Source organism: Impatiens glandulifera, chromosome 7, assembly GCF_907164915.1.
Source record: "Impatiens glandulifera chromosome 7, dImpGla2.1, whole genome shotgun sequence".
Lineage (NCBI taxonomy): Eukaryota > Viridiplantae > Streptophyta > Magnoliopsida > Ericales > Balsaminaceae > Impatiens > Impatiens glandulifera.
Window position 1 is genome coordinate 49,189,145 of NC_061868.1, and position 18,464 is coordinate 49,207,608.

General features: G+C 30.3%; 3 protein-coding genes across 3 annotated transcripts; all 3 read left to right on the top strand.

Annotated features, from left to right (window-relative positions):
* Window positions 1–229: 229 nt before the first annotated feature.
* On the top strand, window positions 230–2,650 carry LOC124944429 (probable inactive receptor kinase At4g23740). The gene is made up of 2 exons (XM_047484680.1): window positions 230–1,750; window positions 1,833–2,650. The coding sequence occupies exons 1-2, from the start codon at window positions 499–501 to the stop codon at window positions 2,489–2,491; spliced, it is 1,911 nt and encodes a 636-aa protein (XP_047340636.1). The 5' UTR covers window positions 230–498; the 3' UTR covers window positions 2,492–2,650.
* Window positions 2,651–4,176: 1,526 nt separating this feature from the next.
* On the top strand, window positions 4,177–7,001 carry LOC124944430 (ubiquitin-conjugating enzyme E2 10-like). Its single transcript, XM_047484681.1, has 5 exons — window positions 4,177–4,277; window positions 4,365–4,457; window positions 5,910–6,037; window positions 6,393–6,497; window positions 6,582–7,001. The coding sequence occupies exons 2-5, from the start codon at window positions 4,388–4,390 to the stop codon at window positions 6,723–6,725; spliced, it is 447 nt and encodes a 148-aa protein (XP_047340637.1). The 5' UTR covers window positions 4,177–4,277; window positions 4,365–4,387; the 3' UTR covers window positions 6,726–7,001.
* A 4,378-nt stretch (window positions 7,002–11,379) lies between these two features.
* On the top strand, window positions 11,380–12,784 carry LOC124910399 (pathogenesis-related genes transcriptional activator PTI6-like). Its single transcript, XM_047451031.1, has one exon. The coding sequence runs from the start codon at window positions 11,800–11,802 to the stop codon at window positions 12,637–12,639; it is 840 nt and encodes a 279-aa protein (XP_047306987.1). The 5' UTR covers window positions 11,380–11,799; the 3' UTR covers window positions 12,640–12,784.
* The last annotated feature ends 5,680 nt before the right edge of the window (window positions 12,785–18,464 follow it).

Sequence of the window (18,464 nt, forward strand, 5' to 3'; positions counted from 1 at the left end):
CCCTTGTTTTTTTGATTTGGGTTATTTAAAAAATATATAGAATTATTTAAATAATTTTGATAAACAATATATAAAAAAACATTTTAATGGATGAATCGATTATTGTGATTTATAAAATAATGAAAACAAATGTTAGGTTATTTGAAATGAGGGAAAAGTGCCGAGTTGTGAGTTGACTCTGTCCGAGTTTAAAGATATGTTGACCTCTTTTCTTTCTTCTTCTTCCCCAATTCCCTCCCTTCCCTTCCAGCTCGCCATTCGAGGTAGCAGAAGCAACAACTGTAGAGAGAGAAAGAGAGAGCTCTCCTTTCTCGGGAACATTCTTCGCTTTGGCATAGAACATAGCCACGCAGAAAGGTGGGTATAGCTTTACCTCATTTCAAATTTGCAGATACCCTCCTTCCTTTCTTCGACAATCCTCTCTATTTTCATTTGCTACCTCAAAAACAGAGGGATATGTAGACTAAATTTCTTTCCAGTTTCAACTCGATAGTGTTAATGGACTCTTTTCATCTTCTTCTTGCTCTCTTCTTCTTTGTGGGTCTTATTTACTATCCCGTGGGAGCTGCTCTAATCGATGAAGACAAGCAAGCATTGCTCGATTTCGTTAACAGACTTCCCCATTCTCGGTCTCTCAACTGGGACGAGAGCTCCACTGTTTGCAAGCACTGGACCGGCGTTACATGCAGCCAGGACGGGAACCGGGTTATCGCCGTCCGCCTTCCGGCTGTTGGATTTCATGGCCCTATCCCGGCCGACACTCTTGGTAAACTGTCGGCGTTGCAGATCTTGAGTCTCCGATCTAATGGTATTTATGGAAGTTTTCCTCTGGACTTGTATAATCTCAAGAATTTGTCGAATCTCTATCTTCAGTTCAACAAGTTTTCAGGTCCTTTGCCATCGGAATTTTCGGCTTGGAAGAATTTGACAATTGTTAATCTGTCGAATAATGGATTTAATGGGAGTTTACCTGCTTCAATTTCGAATCTAACTCAGCTTACTGCTCTCAATCTAGCTAATAACTCTCTTTCAGGTGAAATTCCTGATGTTTATTTACCAAATTTAGAACAGTTAGATTTGTCTAACAACCAGTTCATCGGTAATGTGCCGTCTTCACTTAGAAAATTTCCCAAATCGGCGTTTATGTCCAACAATTTAACTTTAGGAAATTCATCTCTTCCTGTAACCGGAGAATCCCCTGTTTCTTCTCCTTCAAATAGTACCAACCGGAAAAAACCCATGACCGACAGGAGAATAAGCGAAGCAGCCTTATTGGGTATCATAGTGGCTGCTTCTATTCTGGGATTAATTGTCATTACCTTTGTGCTGGTTGTTTGCTACTTGAGAAGGAGAGGTGAGAATGTATTCTCAGGGAAAACGGAGAAGGGAGAAATGTCGCCGGAGAAAGTGATATCTAGGTCGCAGGATGCGAACAACCGGCTGTTCTTCTTCGAGGGTTGTAGCTATGTATTTGATTTGGAGGACCTTTTGAGAGCTTCCGCCGAGGTACTAGGAAAAGGGACTTTTGGTATGGCTTATAAAGCTATTCTAGAGGATGCAAATACAGTCGTCGTCAAGAGATTGAAGGAGGTCGGAGTTGGGAAACGGGAATTCGAACAGCATATGGAATTGGTCGGGAATATTAAGCACGAGAATTTGGTCGAATTGAGGGCGTATTACTATTCCAAAGACGAAAAGCTTTTGGTTTACGATTACTATAGCGAGGGTAGCGTCGCCGCCATTCTACACGGTAATCTCTAAAATCATCTTTAATCAATAAAAAACGTATCTTGATTCTTTATTCTTGTATGAATGTTGATTTTCTATTACAGGAAAAAAAGGAGATGAAAAAGTGAAACCCGGGTTAGATTGGGAAACACGATGGAGGGTAGCGATCGGTGCGGCGAGGGGGATTGCCCATATCCACGACGGCAACGGCGGGAAGCTAGTTCATGGCAACGTGAGATCATCTAACATTTTCCTAAACCCTGAACGATACGGTGTCGTATCGGACCTCGGCCTGTCCGCCATAATGGGACAGCTATCTTCTCCGATTGCTCGGGCGGCGGGGTATCGAGCACCGGAGGTGACAGATACACGGAAAGCGTTACAACCGTCGGATGTGTACAGCTTCGGTGTTTTACTTTTGGAACTCCTGACGGGGAAATCTCCGGTTCATGCGGCGGGCGGGGATGAGGTGGTGCATTTGGTTAGATGGGTTCACTCGGTGGTTCGAGAAGAATGGACGGCGGAGGTTTTCGATGTTGAATTGCTCAAGTGTTGTAATATTGAAGAGGAGATGGTTGAGATGTTGCAGATAGCATTGGCGTGTGTGACGAGAATGGCGGATCAACGGCCTAAAATGGGTGAGATTGTTGGTATGATTGAGAATGTGCGGCGGATACAGAATGAGAACCGGCCTTCTTCCGAGGGGAAGTCGGGTAGCTCGACGCCGTATGTGGGAAGAACTCAGTGGTCGCCGTCGGAGTGAGTTAGTGAGTGAGTCGAGTTGTTTGTTTGTTTTCACTGACTCGGTGAACCGAGTTTCATTATAATCTGATTTTATGCAATTCTTCCTTAATTTCCACTTAAGGGTTGAACCCAACATATTCTGATTTTTATCTTATTGTGTAAGTTTTAATTTCCACTTTAAGGGTTTTTAATTGCCACTTTATTAGATTAATTAGGAGATACATGTTTTCTTCTTAATATCATGTTTTAGGGAAAAGTCAAAATTGACTAGATAAAGATAAATTGTAACATAATATTTCGTTTGATTGTGTTAATTTTTATTTTGTAATATTTTATGGATTATTTTAAAAAAAAATGTATAAGAATTTATGCATAATTAAATAGTTTTTTTTTAAGAAGAAAGAGATAATTTAGTATTATAATTAATAATTTGATTGAAAGGTATATTATTGAAATAATAATTTTATTCCAAATTAATTTGAAACCATAATCCATGTTTAAATAAAATGGTCACACCAAAGTATAAATAAATTATTGGCTACCCATTAGACACCCACTAGTACTACCACTAGACAAGTAACAGGGGTCGGGCAATCCTTTCATGCTTAATTGATAAAGACTATCATTTATTTTTATTTTTATTTTTATTTTTATTTTTATTTTTATTTTAAATTAGACAATTTATCCAATATTAACTTTGCTCAAGCCTAAATAATTCTAATTTTATCAAATGTTCCACTGAATAAATTTAATAATATATAAAAAACTATTATATGTTTTTTTTAATCAAAAAAAATAGATTCTTAGCAAGCAATATTTGGATTTAATACTTATTTTAGCTGAATTATTTGAGTATAAAATATTATAAAATAAAAATAGAAGGTATCAAATAATAATAACAATTATATATATTTTTACATTTAATATAGTTTGAAATATATCATCTTTCTTCCTGCTCTTTTATCTCTACAAAAAAAAAAAAAATGATCTCTAGATAAATAGGAAAGTCATTTTTTCTTAATCCCAAATAATTTTGTAGTATAGTCTTTTTTTTATTATTAAGATTTTTTATTATTAAGATTTGAGTTGATATTACATTTTATTCATTATAGCGTCATATTTAGTCGGATTGGTTTTTTCGACTCAAATTTTATAGTTTGTTGATCTTTTGTTGCTCATACCCTCTAATTGTGTTGATAATTATTTCTCGAGTCTGTGTACATTTATTTTAACAGAAAAACAAAATAATCGAATTTGTAGTTATTTTTCATTTTTCAATAAAAATTACTCGATTTGATTTTTTATATTAAACATCTCTAATATATACCTACCTCTAGAAAGTTATTGGTATGAAATTCTTATTATATCAGTCATATACGTGTATAATTCATTTTCACTTGGCATGATCTTTTATTGCATTATTACCCACTCTCGGATAATTTTAATTGTCTCTTAGAAGTTTTGATAAAGATTTATTTGGTCTCCTCTAATTCAATCGTCATCATTTAAAAACTCAAATGAGTTCCTCGAATGACTGCTTTATTTTTTTTTTTAGTTTTTTTTTTTAGTTTTACTTTTATAAAAAAATTCAGCGTGTAAAAATGGCGCGTAAAAAAGTGGGACCGAAAAGGTTAAATTACTTATTAGATGTATGTTGAGTAAGCGGTTGTGAATCCATCTTTATCACTCTGATGCTTCTTCTACTTAAAATGGGATACTTCTTCGATATCTCACATTTACAAGATATTCTTCCTTCTCATCCATTGCTGATCAAAGAAGAAGAAGGTGAAGAGTTCTCTCAAAAGGTAACAATTTCCATATCATCGGTTGTCTTTCATCTCTCTATCATGTCATGTATGTCGCGATTGAAACTTAATCTCTGCAGTGTATAGATAGAAAGAGCTAGGGCTTTGTTATGGCTTCCAAGCGTATCTTGAAAGAGCTCAAGGATCTCCAGAAAGATCCTCCTACCTCATGCAGCGCAGGTACGTACGGTTCAATCACTTCTCTTGGATCTTCGAGGTCTGATATTTTGTATGAATCTATTTGCATGCTAGTCCTGTTTCCTTTTTCTTGTGATCACAGATTAGTAGTCTATATTGATCATGCTATCTAGTTTTTGGATAATTAATGAATGATCTGCATTAATTGATATGTTTGAGTTATTGGAGGTCTCACCTAGAACTATGTCTTGTGTTAAATTAAACACGTTTGATTAGGCTTATAGATTCATATGTAGTTTTGATTTCCTTGACTATTAACTCATTGGATAACTTAATTATTCTGAAAAAAAAACAATTTAGGAATTTCAGGTAAACGAGATCACTGTGATTATTATTGCCTCCTGGATTTAGGAGAGTAGTCTGGCAGTAATATGGATGAGAGAACAAAAGGGAGAAAGGGAAATATGAAATGGTAGATGGTGAAGACATTGGTGGCTTGAGTACATGACCTGAAGTTGTATCATGAAAAAAAATGTTGCCTTTTGAAAATCTTTCATCTTCCTTTCCTTGCTATCGTCATTTGTAAAACTGCGTTTCACCCTCAGTTTTTATTGAAAGGGCGTTGAGGTTGTGAATACTTTCTTAGTTAGGTGTTTCCATAAGAGTTTCATCTCTTAATTGTGTTCCTACTTCCTCTAATAGACTGTTGTGGCAACTGCTGCTTGGCTGTCCTAGAATTTAAACTTAAATAAGCCCTGATTATTTGAGCGAATAGACTTTGTGCTCATTACTTTTAAGTCATTCGGATGAGATCTTTGTTTGGTTGTCATGTGTGTATCTATCCTTTTCTACAAGATGATAATGTGGATATCAATAGCATAGGTGTACACATTTTGTATTGGATGAAGATTGACATTAGTTATATGGTGTCTTAATCATCGGTTCAAGAAAGAAAAGGATATTGATTCCAATAGTGAATTTTCCTTATGTGGTGACTTCTGTATTCTGGTGTTCTTAGTGGGTGTTCTGAATTTTGACCAGTACTGTATTATTATACCATTATGCTTATTCTCTTTATCAATAATTTATTCTGACTTCTTAATTGTGGGAAATGCATGCCTTACCACTTTAAAACTTCCTTACAAGATGCCCTCAATGTTCCAGATCTTTACAGTTGTAGACCCTTGACCTCGAACTTGCTTCTGGGCCTTCATTTGAGGGTACAAATAGTTTTTCCTTATACTCTCTTCTTAAATTAGTTTATTGTTCAATCCACTGTTCACTCGAAGTTGCTATGTTTGGTGTCTCACACAAAAAACTGATATGTTGGAATAAAACTTGTTTGTAATCCTAATTAATATTTGTTGTGGTTACATGAGAATTTTGAGATAAATGCTCAGTAACAGTTTAGATTTATTAACATTTTCTATCAGGAACTTCAAAGAGGAATTCAAATGAATGTTTTTACTGTCATTCATTTTTCATTGAGTACAGGTCCGGTATCTGATAACATGTTCCACTGGCAAGCAACTATAATGGGTCCTCCCGACAGTCCTTATGCTGAAGGAGTTTTCCTGGTTACTATTCATTTCCCTCCAGATTATCCATTTAAACCGCCTAAGGTAATGCATACTACTTTTATTCATAACGAATTAATCTTAAATATGGAAAATTCTAAGTTTTAAAATGTTAAAAAGTTCAATGTTTTAACTAATTGTAGCTTATTTAATGAAATATGATATTTGCTTATTATTAGTGATCAAAGCTATTGTTTTCTAGGGCAAGGCAATCATAATAATCTCTGTTCATTCATTTTATTCGAGATGACTATCATCAAATGAATAAGCTGAATCTCAAACTAACTAGTGTAGTGTTGCTAGACAGTTTGTTCACATTAATCGAGACCGGGTCACAATAAAATAGGGAGTTGGGTTGGGTTTGAAATAAACATATTTCTTGGTATGGTGATTTTTGCAGGTTGCATTCAGAACAAAGGTTTTCCATCCCAATATCAACAGCAATGGTAGCATATGCCTTGATATTCTGAAAGAACAGTGGAGCCCTGCTCTCACTATTTCCAAGGTTATTTTTTTACTTTTAACCTTAAAAAAGAATTGCACCATTAATTTGTTTGAAAGTAATTAATAAACAAGAAGATTGATTTAGGTATTGTTGTCAATATGTTCAATGCTGACTGACCCAAACCCTGATGACCCATTGGTGTCGGAGATTGCTCATATGTACAAGACAGACAGGAATAAGTACGAGAGTGCGGCCAGGAGCTGGACCCAGAAATATGCCATGGGCTAAACAGGTCAATGTTTTACTTTATTTGTGTTTTCAATTTACTTGTCAAGGGGATTCTAGTGTCCTAAACCTGCTTTATGCATAAAAAAAAATAGAGTGTATGAATTTATGTCTTAACAGGTCATGAATTCGAGTATTTAATAAGTCAGGATTTATAAAAATATATAAAGAAAAGAAAGAAAGAAAGGGGGGATGAACATAACCGTATTTCACCCTTTTTTTAGATAATGCCTAGAAATGATGCTACTGTCACCATCCTATAGCCCTCCTTTTTGTTTTTGCTTGTGTCCTTATTCGAGCCACAAATAATGATTTTCACTACACAACCCTTTTATTTAACAAAGTTCATTTCCTATCTTAGAATGAAAATAAAAGAAGTTCATTTAGCTTGTTTGATCTTGAGTTTTTTTATTTTTTTTTATTTTTTTTGGGGGTGGGGGTGGTGTGTGTTATCTAGATTTTTTGATAAATTTTTTGTTCGTCTTAATTAAAAAAATAAAACTAGTTTTTTTAACGTTTAATGACTATTGTACCCTTTAAATATATGAGATTGAAATAATTATTGAAGATATTTTCATATTTAAAATAAAAAATGATAGTTTTGTGGATTCCTTATCTATAATCCTTTCTAGGATAAAATGGGGGTGAGTTCAGAAGGTAATGGATTCAACTTTTTCAAACTAATTTAATTTGTTATTTATTTATAAATCGATTAAGTTCAGTTTTTTTTTTTATTATTTTCTTTCAAATGTATAAATATATATATTAAAATATAAATAGTTAAATATATAATATAAATAATTATAATGAATTAAATAAATAAATTATAAAAAAAAACTGTGTTTGAACAATAAATTAGAATAAATGAACAAAACAAGCTTACTCCCATTTAAACCTAATATCAAACTAATCTTAGTTTGAAGGTCTGTTTTTAAAAACCAAACCAGACTCAAAATAAAAACAAATATATGCATATAAATTAATGAGAAATATATTCAAATTTTGCTTAATTGTTTTATCAAATTTCTTGGAGTCCAAAATATTTAGTTAATTAATTAATTTATAGATATCACCTTTTTGCTAAATAGGTCAAAGCACAGATTAGCTGCCTTAAACCCCATATTTTAATTTCCGGACATTGAAGAGTCCAAATTAATGTAAATGATTTTCTTTAATCTTTTGTCAAAATACCCTATTAGAGCTTGTTTTATCTTGTTTTTTTTTTAGATTTTTAGTTTCTAAAGAAAGTCATTACGAAATATCAATCACAATATTATTACTACGTAGACGACTATGGTTACGTACCAATATTATGCAATATCTCACAAGTTAAAAGTAAAAGTCCATAAAATAAAATAAAAAACTAGCATGAAAAAGAACTGAAAGCATTTAAGACATATTCTCATCCCGATGATTGGCATCATACAACAAATAATATCAAACTATCATTCACTATAAAAAAAAGTCGTCAAACAATACAACTTTTAAGTTGGAATTAAAATATACTACATATGAAATTAAATAATAGATACACAAATATTGTCCTTTTATATATATGCGCCTTGTTATATAGTGGATACAGACAAAAATGATAACTATTTAATTAACATAAAGTTGAGCTAAATAATTAACTATTAATAATAATGATTTAATTTAATAAAGTACAAATCATAGCCTACCGATGATTTGTCGATTCTAATGTACTTTCTTCCCTGGTCTCCCCCTCTTTGTCTCAATAAATTTTCTCTCATATATATAATAATAATAATAATTAAATTATCCAACTTTACTTTCAATTTTTTTCTGTGTCAGTCATACTTATATTCCATAATTGTCAAAATAAAATAACTTTTTGACATTTTGTATGATAAGTGTTACTTAATTTTATTTAATAAAAAATGTGATTTTATTTTTTTGGTATTTACACTTTTTGCTATATGTAATTTATTTTTGTTATTCTCATTAAGTAATTAATGCTTATGAATAATGAATATAAGACAATCGATTTGCATGTCATCCTTAACGTTTTCAAATAGGCTTAATATCATTTCATATATAGGATTCAATAATATATATATATATATATATATATATATATATATAGTTTTGAATATGATTATATGAGAGTTTTAATAACATGGCAAACCCCGATCACAATCTTGGCGAAAGTACGGAAACATGAAACCAATGGCATCGGTCGGTTGCATTATGGACTCTTGAATAATTTCCAAAAGGATTCACAAGACTCTTATTGCCCAAATCGACTTCAGACTTAAAATATCTACAGAAAAAAACAAACTAGTATTTTGATTTTGATAGGAAATACCAAACATAGAATAAAACAACAAAACATTAACACTAGTCTATAAGGCAACAACCCAAAATGAAAGGAAAAATATAATACAATTTCTGAGGATACTAAGTTAAGACAAAAGACAAAAACCCTCCCAGTGAGACTATACTAAATTAACTTGACTGAATGCCCCCTCTGTCCAACTGCATTCAATTTAATCAATTTAGATATAAAAAAAAATTATGTCCGGTAAATAATCTTATATTCATTTTTCATTAAAAACGCATTAAGTTGAAATAATATTTTTATTGTGGGAATTAATTGTGCTAACCCATGATTATAAAGAGACTTTTTTTTCAAAACAGTTAAATTAATATTGAATTCATAGTTGAATTCCAAACATGAAGTTGAATAATTAATTATATGATCTATTTCCATAATAAGGACAAATTCATTAATTAATTATGATGTTAAGTTTAATTGAAACTTTGAATAATTATATATATGGATGGTGGTAACATTAAGAGCATATAGGAAAGGAATATGCGAAATATCGGCCAACAGATAATCCGAATTGTCAATGAAAACAACAAATATTGGTGCCTATGATTTGAAGATTAATGAATTAATTCATTCTTATTATAATACTTCCAAATCATAATTATATTATTAATTTGGTTTAGTTTGATGAATCAGATGCTAATTAATTAACTAGAGTCCAACATCCACCAATAACGTAATGAGTGATTGGACGTCGATTAATTTGCATGCATGGGGACAATTTAGCACTTTAAGGAGGTATTATTATAAGCTAGTTAATTAGGGTATCTAATTTGGAATAGATAATTGTGTGATGACATCAAAGTTTGAACAAATTCATAATATATACATCAAATTTAATGAATTGATTATTCATATATATTATATTAATACCATTAGTTCGAAATGGGACACAAACATGGAATTTTGACACAAAAAAAACAAACCTGATCTAAAGGAGATGAGATTCAAGAGAACATTTGTGGTGAGAAGTAACTCATCCGGATGTCATTACTATATTATTTGCAAATCTTAATAATTACAACTTTCATTCTCTTTCTATTTTGAAGTTTGATATATATTATATATATTACAATTCCCGTGTTTGTTTTTATTCTTATTTGTAAAAATATAAAAAAGTTGTCTCAGTTAAATCAATATGTGGCGGAGGGATATTGATAAATTTCATGTATGACATTGTTATTTTCTTTTCAAAAGAGTTATTCCGACTTTTTTGCTGGGAAAATTATGGGAGTCTCTCATTAAGATCTCTTTTTTCGGAAGGAGTGCAATTCACAGTGAGATTCTAACGAATGATAGATGAATGAGCAAAGAATTTATCTTGGTCAGTCGATGTTGTTTGTGCCTCAAAAAATTGAGACGACGCATTACTAGCATCCATTAGGTTATGCCGGGAATCAATGATATGTGTTAGATATGTGGATTGGGACGGCTAAATTTGCAGATGTAAGACAATTGGGCTATACTTATATTATTTTCTGATGAATAACGAGTCATTAATAATACTATTATCTTAACAATATATGAAGGGTTCGATCTTATTACCCTCTTGAGGATCATTGTCATCATTAACTTCTCCCCATATTTGTTGTTTTTTTAGATTTAAATTTCATAATATTATTATATGTATCATTTAAAAAAAAATATAAAAAAATGTTCCAATATGTATGTAATCATATAACTATTATGTCATATATACGTCATCACTTACCAATTGCACAAATGGTAGTTGTTTAAACTCATTTATAAGTCAATATATATAAGAAGCAATTACAAAAATTCAATCCACCAATTCTAAGGTGGACATATATGTCACAATAGAAATAATGATACATAACCCACTCAATAATCAACCTATAGCTAGCTATATAGTGGTATATCCTATCTACCTAGTACTGATTAATGATCATGAAATTACAACAATAAAATTATTAATTAACTTCAATTTCCTTTTGTTATGATAAATAATATAGAAAAAAAAATTCATTTTATTTAAAAATAATATTTGAATTTCATTCAGCCCCCATAACAGGTGACCCATGTTCTATATATTGGGTCTACAAATATTTGTCATGAAAAAACCTGTGACAGCCTGTGAAACTAAAGTTTTCATAAATGAATTAAACTTAGACCCCCTTCCCCTCTTTTCATTTTGCTTATATTGTCGGGGGAGAAAGTCATCATTTATTAAGTTTTGTACTAATTTATTTTGAAAAATAAAGAATATGTATTATTATTATTAATAAGAAAAAATGAAATTTTCTGGGTGGAGAATATAAAAATATAACCGCTGGGGAGAGATTACGGCTATGAATTGTATATAACCGTTGTCTGCACCGCAACCGCCTTTCTCACTCTAAAAAAAACTCCATTTTCTCTCTCTCTCTCTTTCTCTCTCTTCTCTGTCTCTCTGAAAAACTTACATTTGTCAGTCGGAGAAGAAGCAAAAGGAAGTTTCTGTTATCGGTGGCCGCCGCCGGACAAAAAACCGTACTTCTTTTTCCCTTTTCCGGCAAGGAAATTCCTTGTTGCCTTTTTTCTAGCTTCTTCAAAAAAAGCCTTTCCGATTTCCTTCCTTCTCCACCCACTTGACCTTTCATTTCTCTCATTATTAACTCTTTTCACGAGCAGCAGCAGCTACCATTTAAGTATCCCATACAGTTCTCATATCTCAGATGAATCTGTCCTTTTCATGAAATTTCACACGTAATCTCTGTAACAACGATGTTCAGGCCATCGCCGCCGTCGAAGCGGGTTGTACGGATAACGGTGACTGACGCCGACGCGACTGACTCGTCCGGCGAGGAGGGAAACGGTTTCTCCAAGCGTGTTGTTAATGGGGTGAAGAGATTTGTTAATGAAGTTACAATAGAGGAAAGAAATATATCTAAGCCGGTTAACCGGCGAAAGAAGTCCAACGGACGAGGGAAAATTCCTGTAAATTCCGGGGAAGGGATGAAGTTTCGTGGAGTTAGACAGAGGCCATGGGGGAAATGGGCGGCGGAAATCAGAGACCCACTTCGTCGTGTTAGGGTTTGGTTAGGTACATTCGAAACGGCTGAAGAAGCTGCCATGGTTTATGATAATGCCGCAATCAAACTTCGTGGACCCAACGCCTTAACTAATTTCGTAACCCCCAAATCGAAAACGACGGCCGCCGCCATCGACGAACCTTATACCTCCGCCGACGAATCATTAAGCAACCGCGTTTCTTCACCGAGATCCGTTTTACGGGTCCGTTGGGGTCCCAACGTCGGAGAAGAACCAGAGCGGTGCGACGGGAAATTAGTTCCGGCGACATATTCAGAGCTGCCTTCTACTTCTACTTTTACTTCATCGTTGTTGGCGATACCGGATGATATCTTTGAGTTTCCGTACCCGGTTCAGAATGTTAGTGACCCGTTTAGGGAAACAACAGAGAAAGCGGGTTGTTCTTTCTTTTTCGAAGAAGAAGATTGTGAAGATCAGTTGTTTCCTTTTAATGGCGGTGGGGAATTGGAGTTTCGTCTTCCTGACGACGATTATTTTGAGATTCAAGAAGATATTGGTGATTTGATCTTCTAATCAATGGTTTGTGTGTGTAGAGGAATTTTGTTTTTACTTTTTACTACTACTGCTTACTAGTTACTTTTTACAGTTCTAAAATGTTAGAAATTCCTGCGAGAATGTAGTAATTTTCAATGCAATTACTACTGTTTGAACTTTCCAATTTCAGTTTTTACTATATTTGTTCCTTTCTCTTTCAATTTATTTTATTCATTTTCTTGTTGGATTCAGATTGTTCTATAATAGAAAATTATTTTAAAATTAAATGTAATACTAAATATTTTAGGTCAAAAGTGATTTAATAAAACTTGAATAAAAAGTATGAAATGATTTTTAAAATAATTCAATCCAACTAAGGTTAGACTATTCATACTTAGAATGTTCTAAATTCTATATCAAATTAAATCGAATTGGGTCACTGAAAATTAAAAATTATAAATTCGAGATAAAAAAATTGATAGAATTCGATTCTTATTTAAAATATTTTGAATAATTTTACTATATATCATAACAAAACTTTCAATATAAAAAAAAATTAGATGGTTATTTTTGAATTCTGAAATCTTGGTAATATTAGTAAGATATAATATTAAAGTTTAATTATATTTTAATTTAATTTAAATAATAATAATTTTTTAATTAAATCAACATCAAATCTACCTATAAAATAAAATAAATCTAAGTTTAGAGACGAAATAGATACTTTTAGTGTTAAAAAGATAAATAAATTTATTAAATTGGTTTGAATTTGCTGAAGAGATGTTTTAATTAAAAACTAATTATTTCTATGTATTATATATAAATTTTTTTATTTCACCCATGTGAGCATAAGTCGTCAAAAGATAATAACAATGTACCAGATTTAAAATATGAACAAAAAGGGAAAAGAAATTAAAGGACTTTAGGAATTTATTTGTCAAATCTTAAAATTTGAATATTTCTTAAAGCAGATACATATATATATATTTATAAGCTTTGAATATTACATTAAAAGTTTTGTATCCACTAATAATAATATAATAGGTAGATATTAATTAGTATATTCTTAGAGTTAGATTTTGATATAATTTATAAAATTATCTTAGAATTGTATAAATAAATATAATGTACAGAATGATTTGATAATTTCAACTTGTAGGATTGAAAAAAAAGGATCAAGCAAGTTGTGTGAATAAAGGGAAATAAGAAGGAGCTAGTGATGAAAAGGTTCGCCTCAATGCTGCAACTTCATGAATCAATTCTTCTTTCATAATTCTAGTGGTCCTCCTAAATCATGATCTTACATATATATGGTCGGTTTTCGCGAACAAATTATCTCGAGAAAAACTATTGCCTCGTTGTTCCAACCACAACCAGGTCTTCAACGATTATCAAGCCATCGAAGAATCATTCTTATAATTTATTTAACTGCATTAAAAATGCTCAAATAACTTATACAAATTTATCACCTTTAGAACCCTTTTCCTTTTTAAGCTTAAAGAGAAAAAAAAAAAAGTTTAGCTTTTTCCATTTGTTCCTCAAGAGTGAGCACACTATAAGCTAGCTCTCCATGTAAAAGTACTTAGGTCACACACAAATGATTGGCCCACCCTGCTGCTGAGCATGCATGTAAAAAAAAAGTAGGTAATATCTATTTTTCAAAATGAATTTATTAATTTTCAAGTATAAATCAATAAATTTAGGTATTAATTATGTGCAATAACCATTGATATTGGAAAAAACGATAACTATTCAAATAAATTGGAGCGAGTAAGTTAAATAAAACTACCCTACCGAATACAATCTATCCTGGGAATTACAATTTGAGAGGTTGTTAGCCCTTTAGAGAGGTATGAAGTTTTCTGGCCTACCACAAAACAATTAATTAGGATGAGGCCAGCCAGCTAATGAGTAAGATTTTGTTCGGATTTGGGGTTGTAGGTGCTCAATTTGACAAATCTACAGAATTTGAGGGGTCTTTTTCTATCCTTTTCACAGTATATATGTTCTCAATCTTCTTAGGTCCCTAGTTATCATGTCTGTCATACAAAACATGTTATTTTGTTGCCTGACGTGGCACCTGCGCAAATTATAGCTGACTTGATTTTTGGATTATTTAAAAATATTGATTTTATTGTGATTTTCATAAATAAAAAACTTTATTTGAAAATATTTAAAAAATTATTAATATATAATTATAAAATAATTCATTTTTAGATATAATCTATTTTATAAGTTTAATTAATAAATTAAGTGATTTGAACTAGAAAATTAATAGAATAATATTTAATTTTAATTATATTATAAAAGAAAAAATTTTAAAAATATCTTATTTCCTTATCAAATATCTTATCCAAGAACAACATATATATATACAAATATCTAGAGCTGTGTTATTTGATAGAGAAGTCTATTACATTAAGTGACGTTATTTAATTGATATAATAATATTGGTAATGCTATACTTATACACTATTTTATTATTTTTAATATTATACCAATTTTAGAAAAAAATAAAATAATATTGATAATTAAATAACAGTGCTATTAATTATATCTTATTAAAACAATACTACTAATTTGTTTGTTTTTAATAAAATTTAATTAATTAAAATTACAATAAAAATTGTAACTACACTATAATTATATTTACATTTTAAAGAATATAGGTATTATTTTTATTGTGACATGAGTTTATTTAATGAATGGTTATATTATTTATACTGTACAATCTCTGTTTAATTTGAATATTTTTTTAAACGATAATTGAAACTGAAATATTTAATTCATAGGTAATATTTTTTTAGTTAAATTATTTTTCGTCAGGATTAACTTATAACAAATAATGTACATTTCATATCTTTAAGGGTACGTTTCATATCTTTAAGGGTACGTTTAAATGATTGAAATTAGAATTGTAATTTGCGTTGAAATTGAAAATGAAATTCTAATTTCAATTTTACAAAAATTGTTATTTGAATAATAATTCAATTTCTATATTTGAAAAAACGTATACAATTACAACCAATTAAGATATATTAAGTGTCAAAAATTTATTTTAAGTTACAATTTTCATTAAAAAAATATTAGTTCAACATATAAACTTCAAAGATTAAAAAAATAAAATATATATATATATATATATAAAAGTTAACTTACTAAATTAAAAAAACAAAAAATACATATTTTTGATATTTTAATGTCCTAAATTTAAAAAGAGAAAATGATTGATTTATTTGTGTTTTAAATAATAAAAAGTTATTTTGTTTAAATTTTTTATAAAATAAGTTAAAAAATGAAATTAAAATTTTGAACTAAAATAAGTGAAATTGAGGATTATAAAATTTCTATTGAATTTTAATTTTTAATATTAAAGAATCTAATATTCTTAAAATTGATCCCATTTCCAATTCTAAGTTTACAAAATTTTATTGTAATTGATTTTCTTTCTTAATTTTTGTTTAAAGAAAAGTAGGTATCTATTTTATTATCTGAATTTTTACTAATTGTTTAGATTTTAATTTCCGTAATAATTGGGAGATGTTGTGTAATTTGATCTCTGATTTGTAATTCAATATTTTGGAGTTTGGAATGAATAAAAGAAAATTCCTTTACCTAAAAACATATTGAAAGTACAATTATGAGAAAATCAAATGGAATTATTAAGCCTTGAATTCACATAATAGTATTTATTTTAAGTTAAAACGGTGATGATTAAAATAAAATATAATTCGGCTGCTTGCTTAACAAGGTTGTAAATTAAAAAGGACTACTTTTTATATTTTAAAAGTTTAGAGATTTGTTTGTACTTGTATATAAGCTTTAGAGGTCAATTGTTTTTCTTAGAAATGGTTATTTAACTTGATAAATCCGGATTGAATTGTCAATCATATTTAGCTAAAAAAAAAAGAAAAAAAATGGAAAAGAAAAAGAAAGTAGATGCTAGTGCCAGCTAGCTATACAAGAGCCGGAGGGAAAGCAAAGGTTACGGTGGTCCCCGGCGCACCGAATGCAGACTGGGCCCACAAACGCAGTCGTCGCTAATATTTGGGGGTCGGGGATGGAGAATGCGTTTACTATAATTTATTCCGTCTCATTTTATTTCGGAAATTTTCTTTTTCTCCATCTCTATCCCTTTTTTATTTATAAAATTCTAGTGGGGTAACTTTATATCATATTAAAAAAATATTGATAAAATTATATAAACAACAATTTTAATATATATATATATATATGGTAATAAATTAAAATTCTACAAAAAAAAGTAAAAAAAAAATAATATATTAATAATGTTAGATATTTATTTGTATTTACTAGTGTTATTCGGGAAAGAATCGGAGTAAGATTGGAGTAGAGTCGAAATGAGAAACACAAATATTATCTTCGCCCTATCACCGGTCAACTATATGTTAGACCAGAGACAAACCGCTCATAACGGAATAATTCGAATAAAAACTGCAGCTCATATTATAATTGACATATTTATTTGTGATTCACTTCAACTTAACATGTTTTAAGTAAGAATCGAGCTCGTGACATTATTCTCTTAATAATCGTTTTAATTTAGTTAATCATATTGAACTTAATTTTCTGTGGAGTCCATGTCGGAGTAAGTTGTTGAGGGCTTTGCAATGGCAACAAAACGCCTTCCGTAGAATGTAACCAGATCTTTATACTCAACCGTACATTGTAACTAGTATTTGTTTATAGAAAAAAACTATAAATTATAAATAAAATATTAATTTAGGGCAAATTAGGCATCTCTCTTTGTCTGAATGTCTTATTCAGTTACCGACAATAGTACTGTTGATAGAGGCGCAACGTACAACAAAGATTTTTGATAAGGCTGATGATGTACGTGACATTATTTATTATTTACATTTATTTATGGCGGGAAATAAAGGATAGAATTCTCTAACACTTGCCCTACCTACCCTTACTATATACTTTTCATTATTATTCAATCTTATTTAATTATCATTTCCATCCATTATTCTATTTCATTTGTTCTTACATTACATACCACTAATTACTAAATAAATACTAGATTCCATTCTTAATTGATATCAAATTCAATAATGTATAAATTATACATGCTATCTTTCTATAATTAATGTCATCCAAAATTGTGAACTTCACAGATTCAAGCCCAAAAGGAACAATATATAGCTTAAAATAGAAAAGCCTCACTAGTATCTCTAGCCACCAATCAAATTACAAGCTTTTTTTGAACCTATATTTATGAATATTTTATTTAAAAATTAATGTTATTATATTAATATTTATATTTGGGTACATTTAAAAATACTTCTATTTATATTTGAATTTTGGTTGATTTTGAATATGAGGAGAAACGTTAAATAATTTATAAATTTACGAATTCACTGAGGTTAAGTGGTCAAAGTTGTTTCTAAGAAATCGAAAGTCAAGAGTTGTTCAAATACAAATTTTTATGAATTTAAATAGGGATGATTATCTCAATTTGGATTATTACAGGACCAATGGAGACTAGAAGTAATATATTTTTCTTTCTTTCTTAGAAATTAAACAAACAACCATATCATAATATTGTACTGAATTAGTTTAAACTTGTCTTCATTCTAGTGATGTTGCTTATTCTTATGATCACATTGTTTTTTTTTTCTTGATGCTCTTTCGAATAGACTGGACATATACGATCTTGTTTTGTTTGTTTTCATGTCGGGCTTAATTTATCATTTTGTATTGAAGAAGATTTCAATACATATGGCTTGTTGAGATAGGAAGGATGGATAATTATGGTTCTCATTGGTCACTCAAATCTTTGGCATGTATGATTAGTTGAGAGGAAAACATTATCATGTTAACTCAAATATTAAAAATCG

Coding starts and splice junctions, on each gene's coding strand:
- LOC124944429 (XM_047484680.1), top strand. CDS start 499: ATGGACTCTTTTCATCTTCTTCTTGCTCTCTTCTTCTTTGTGGGTCTT. Junction 1,751..1,832: donor CGTCGCCGCCATTCTACACG/GTAATCTCTAAA, acceptor TTTCTATTACAG/GAAAAAAAGGAGATGAAAAA.
- LOC124944430 (XM_047484681.1), top strand. CDS start 4,388: ATGGCTTCCAAGCGTATCTTGAAAGAGCTCAAGGATCTCCAGAAAGAT. Junction 4,458..5,909: donor TCCTACCTCATGCAGCGCAG/GTACGTACGGTT, acceptor CATTGAGTACAG/GTCCGGTATCTGATAACATG. Junction 6,498..6,581: donor CTGCTCTCACTATTTCCAAG/GTTATTTTTTTA, acceptor AGATTGATTTAG/GTATTGTTGTCAATATGTTC.
- LOC124910399 (XM_047451031.1), top strand. CDS start 11,800: ATGTTCAGGCCATCGCCGCCGTCGAAGCGGGTTGTACGGATAACGGTG.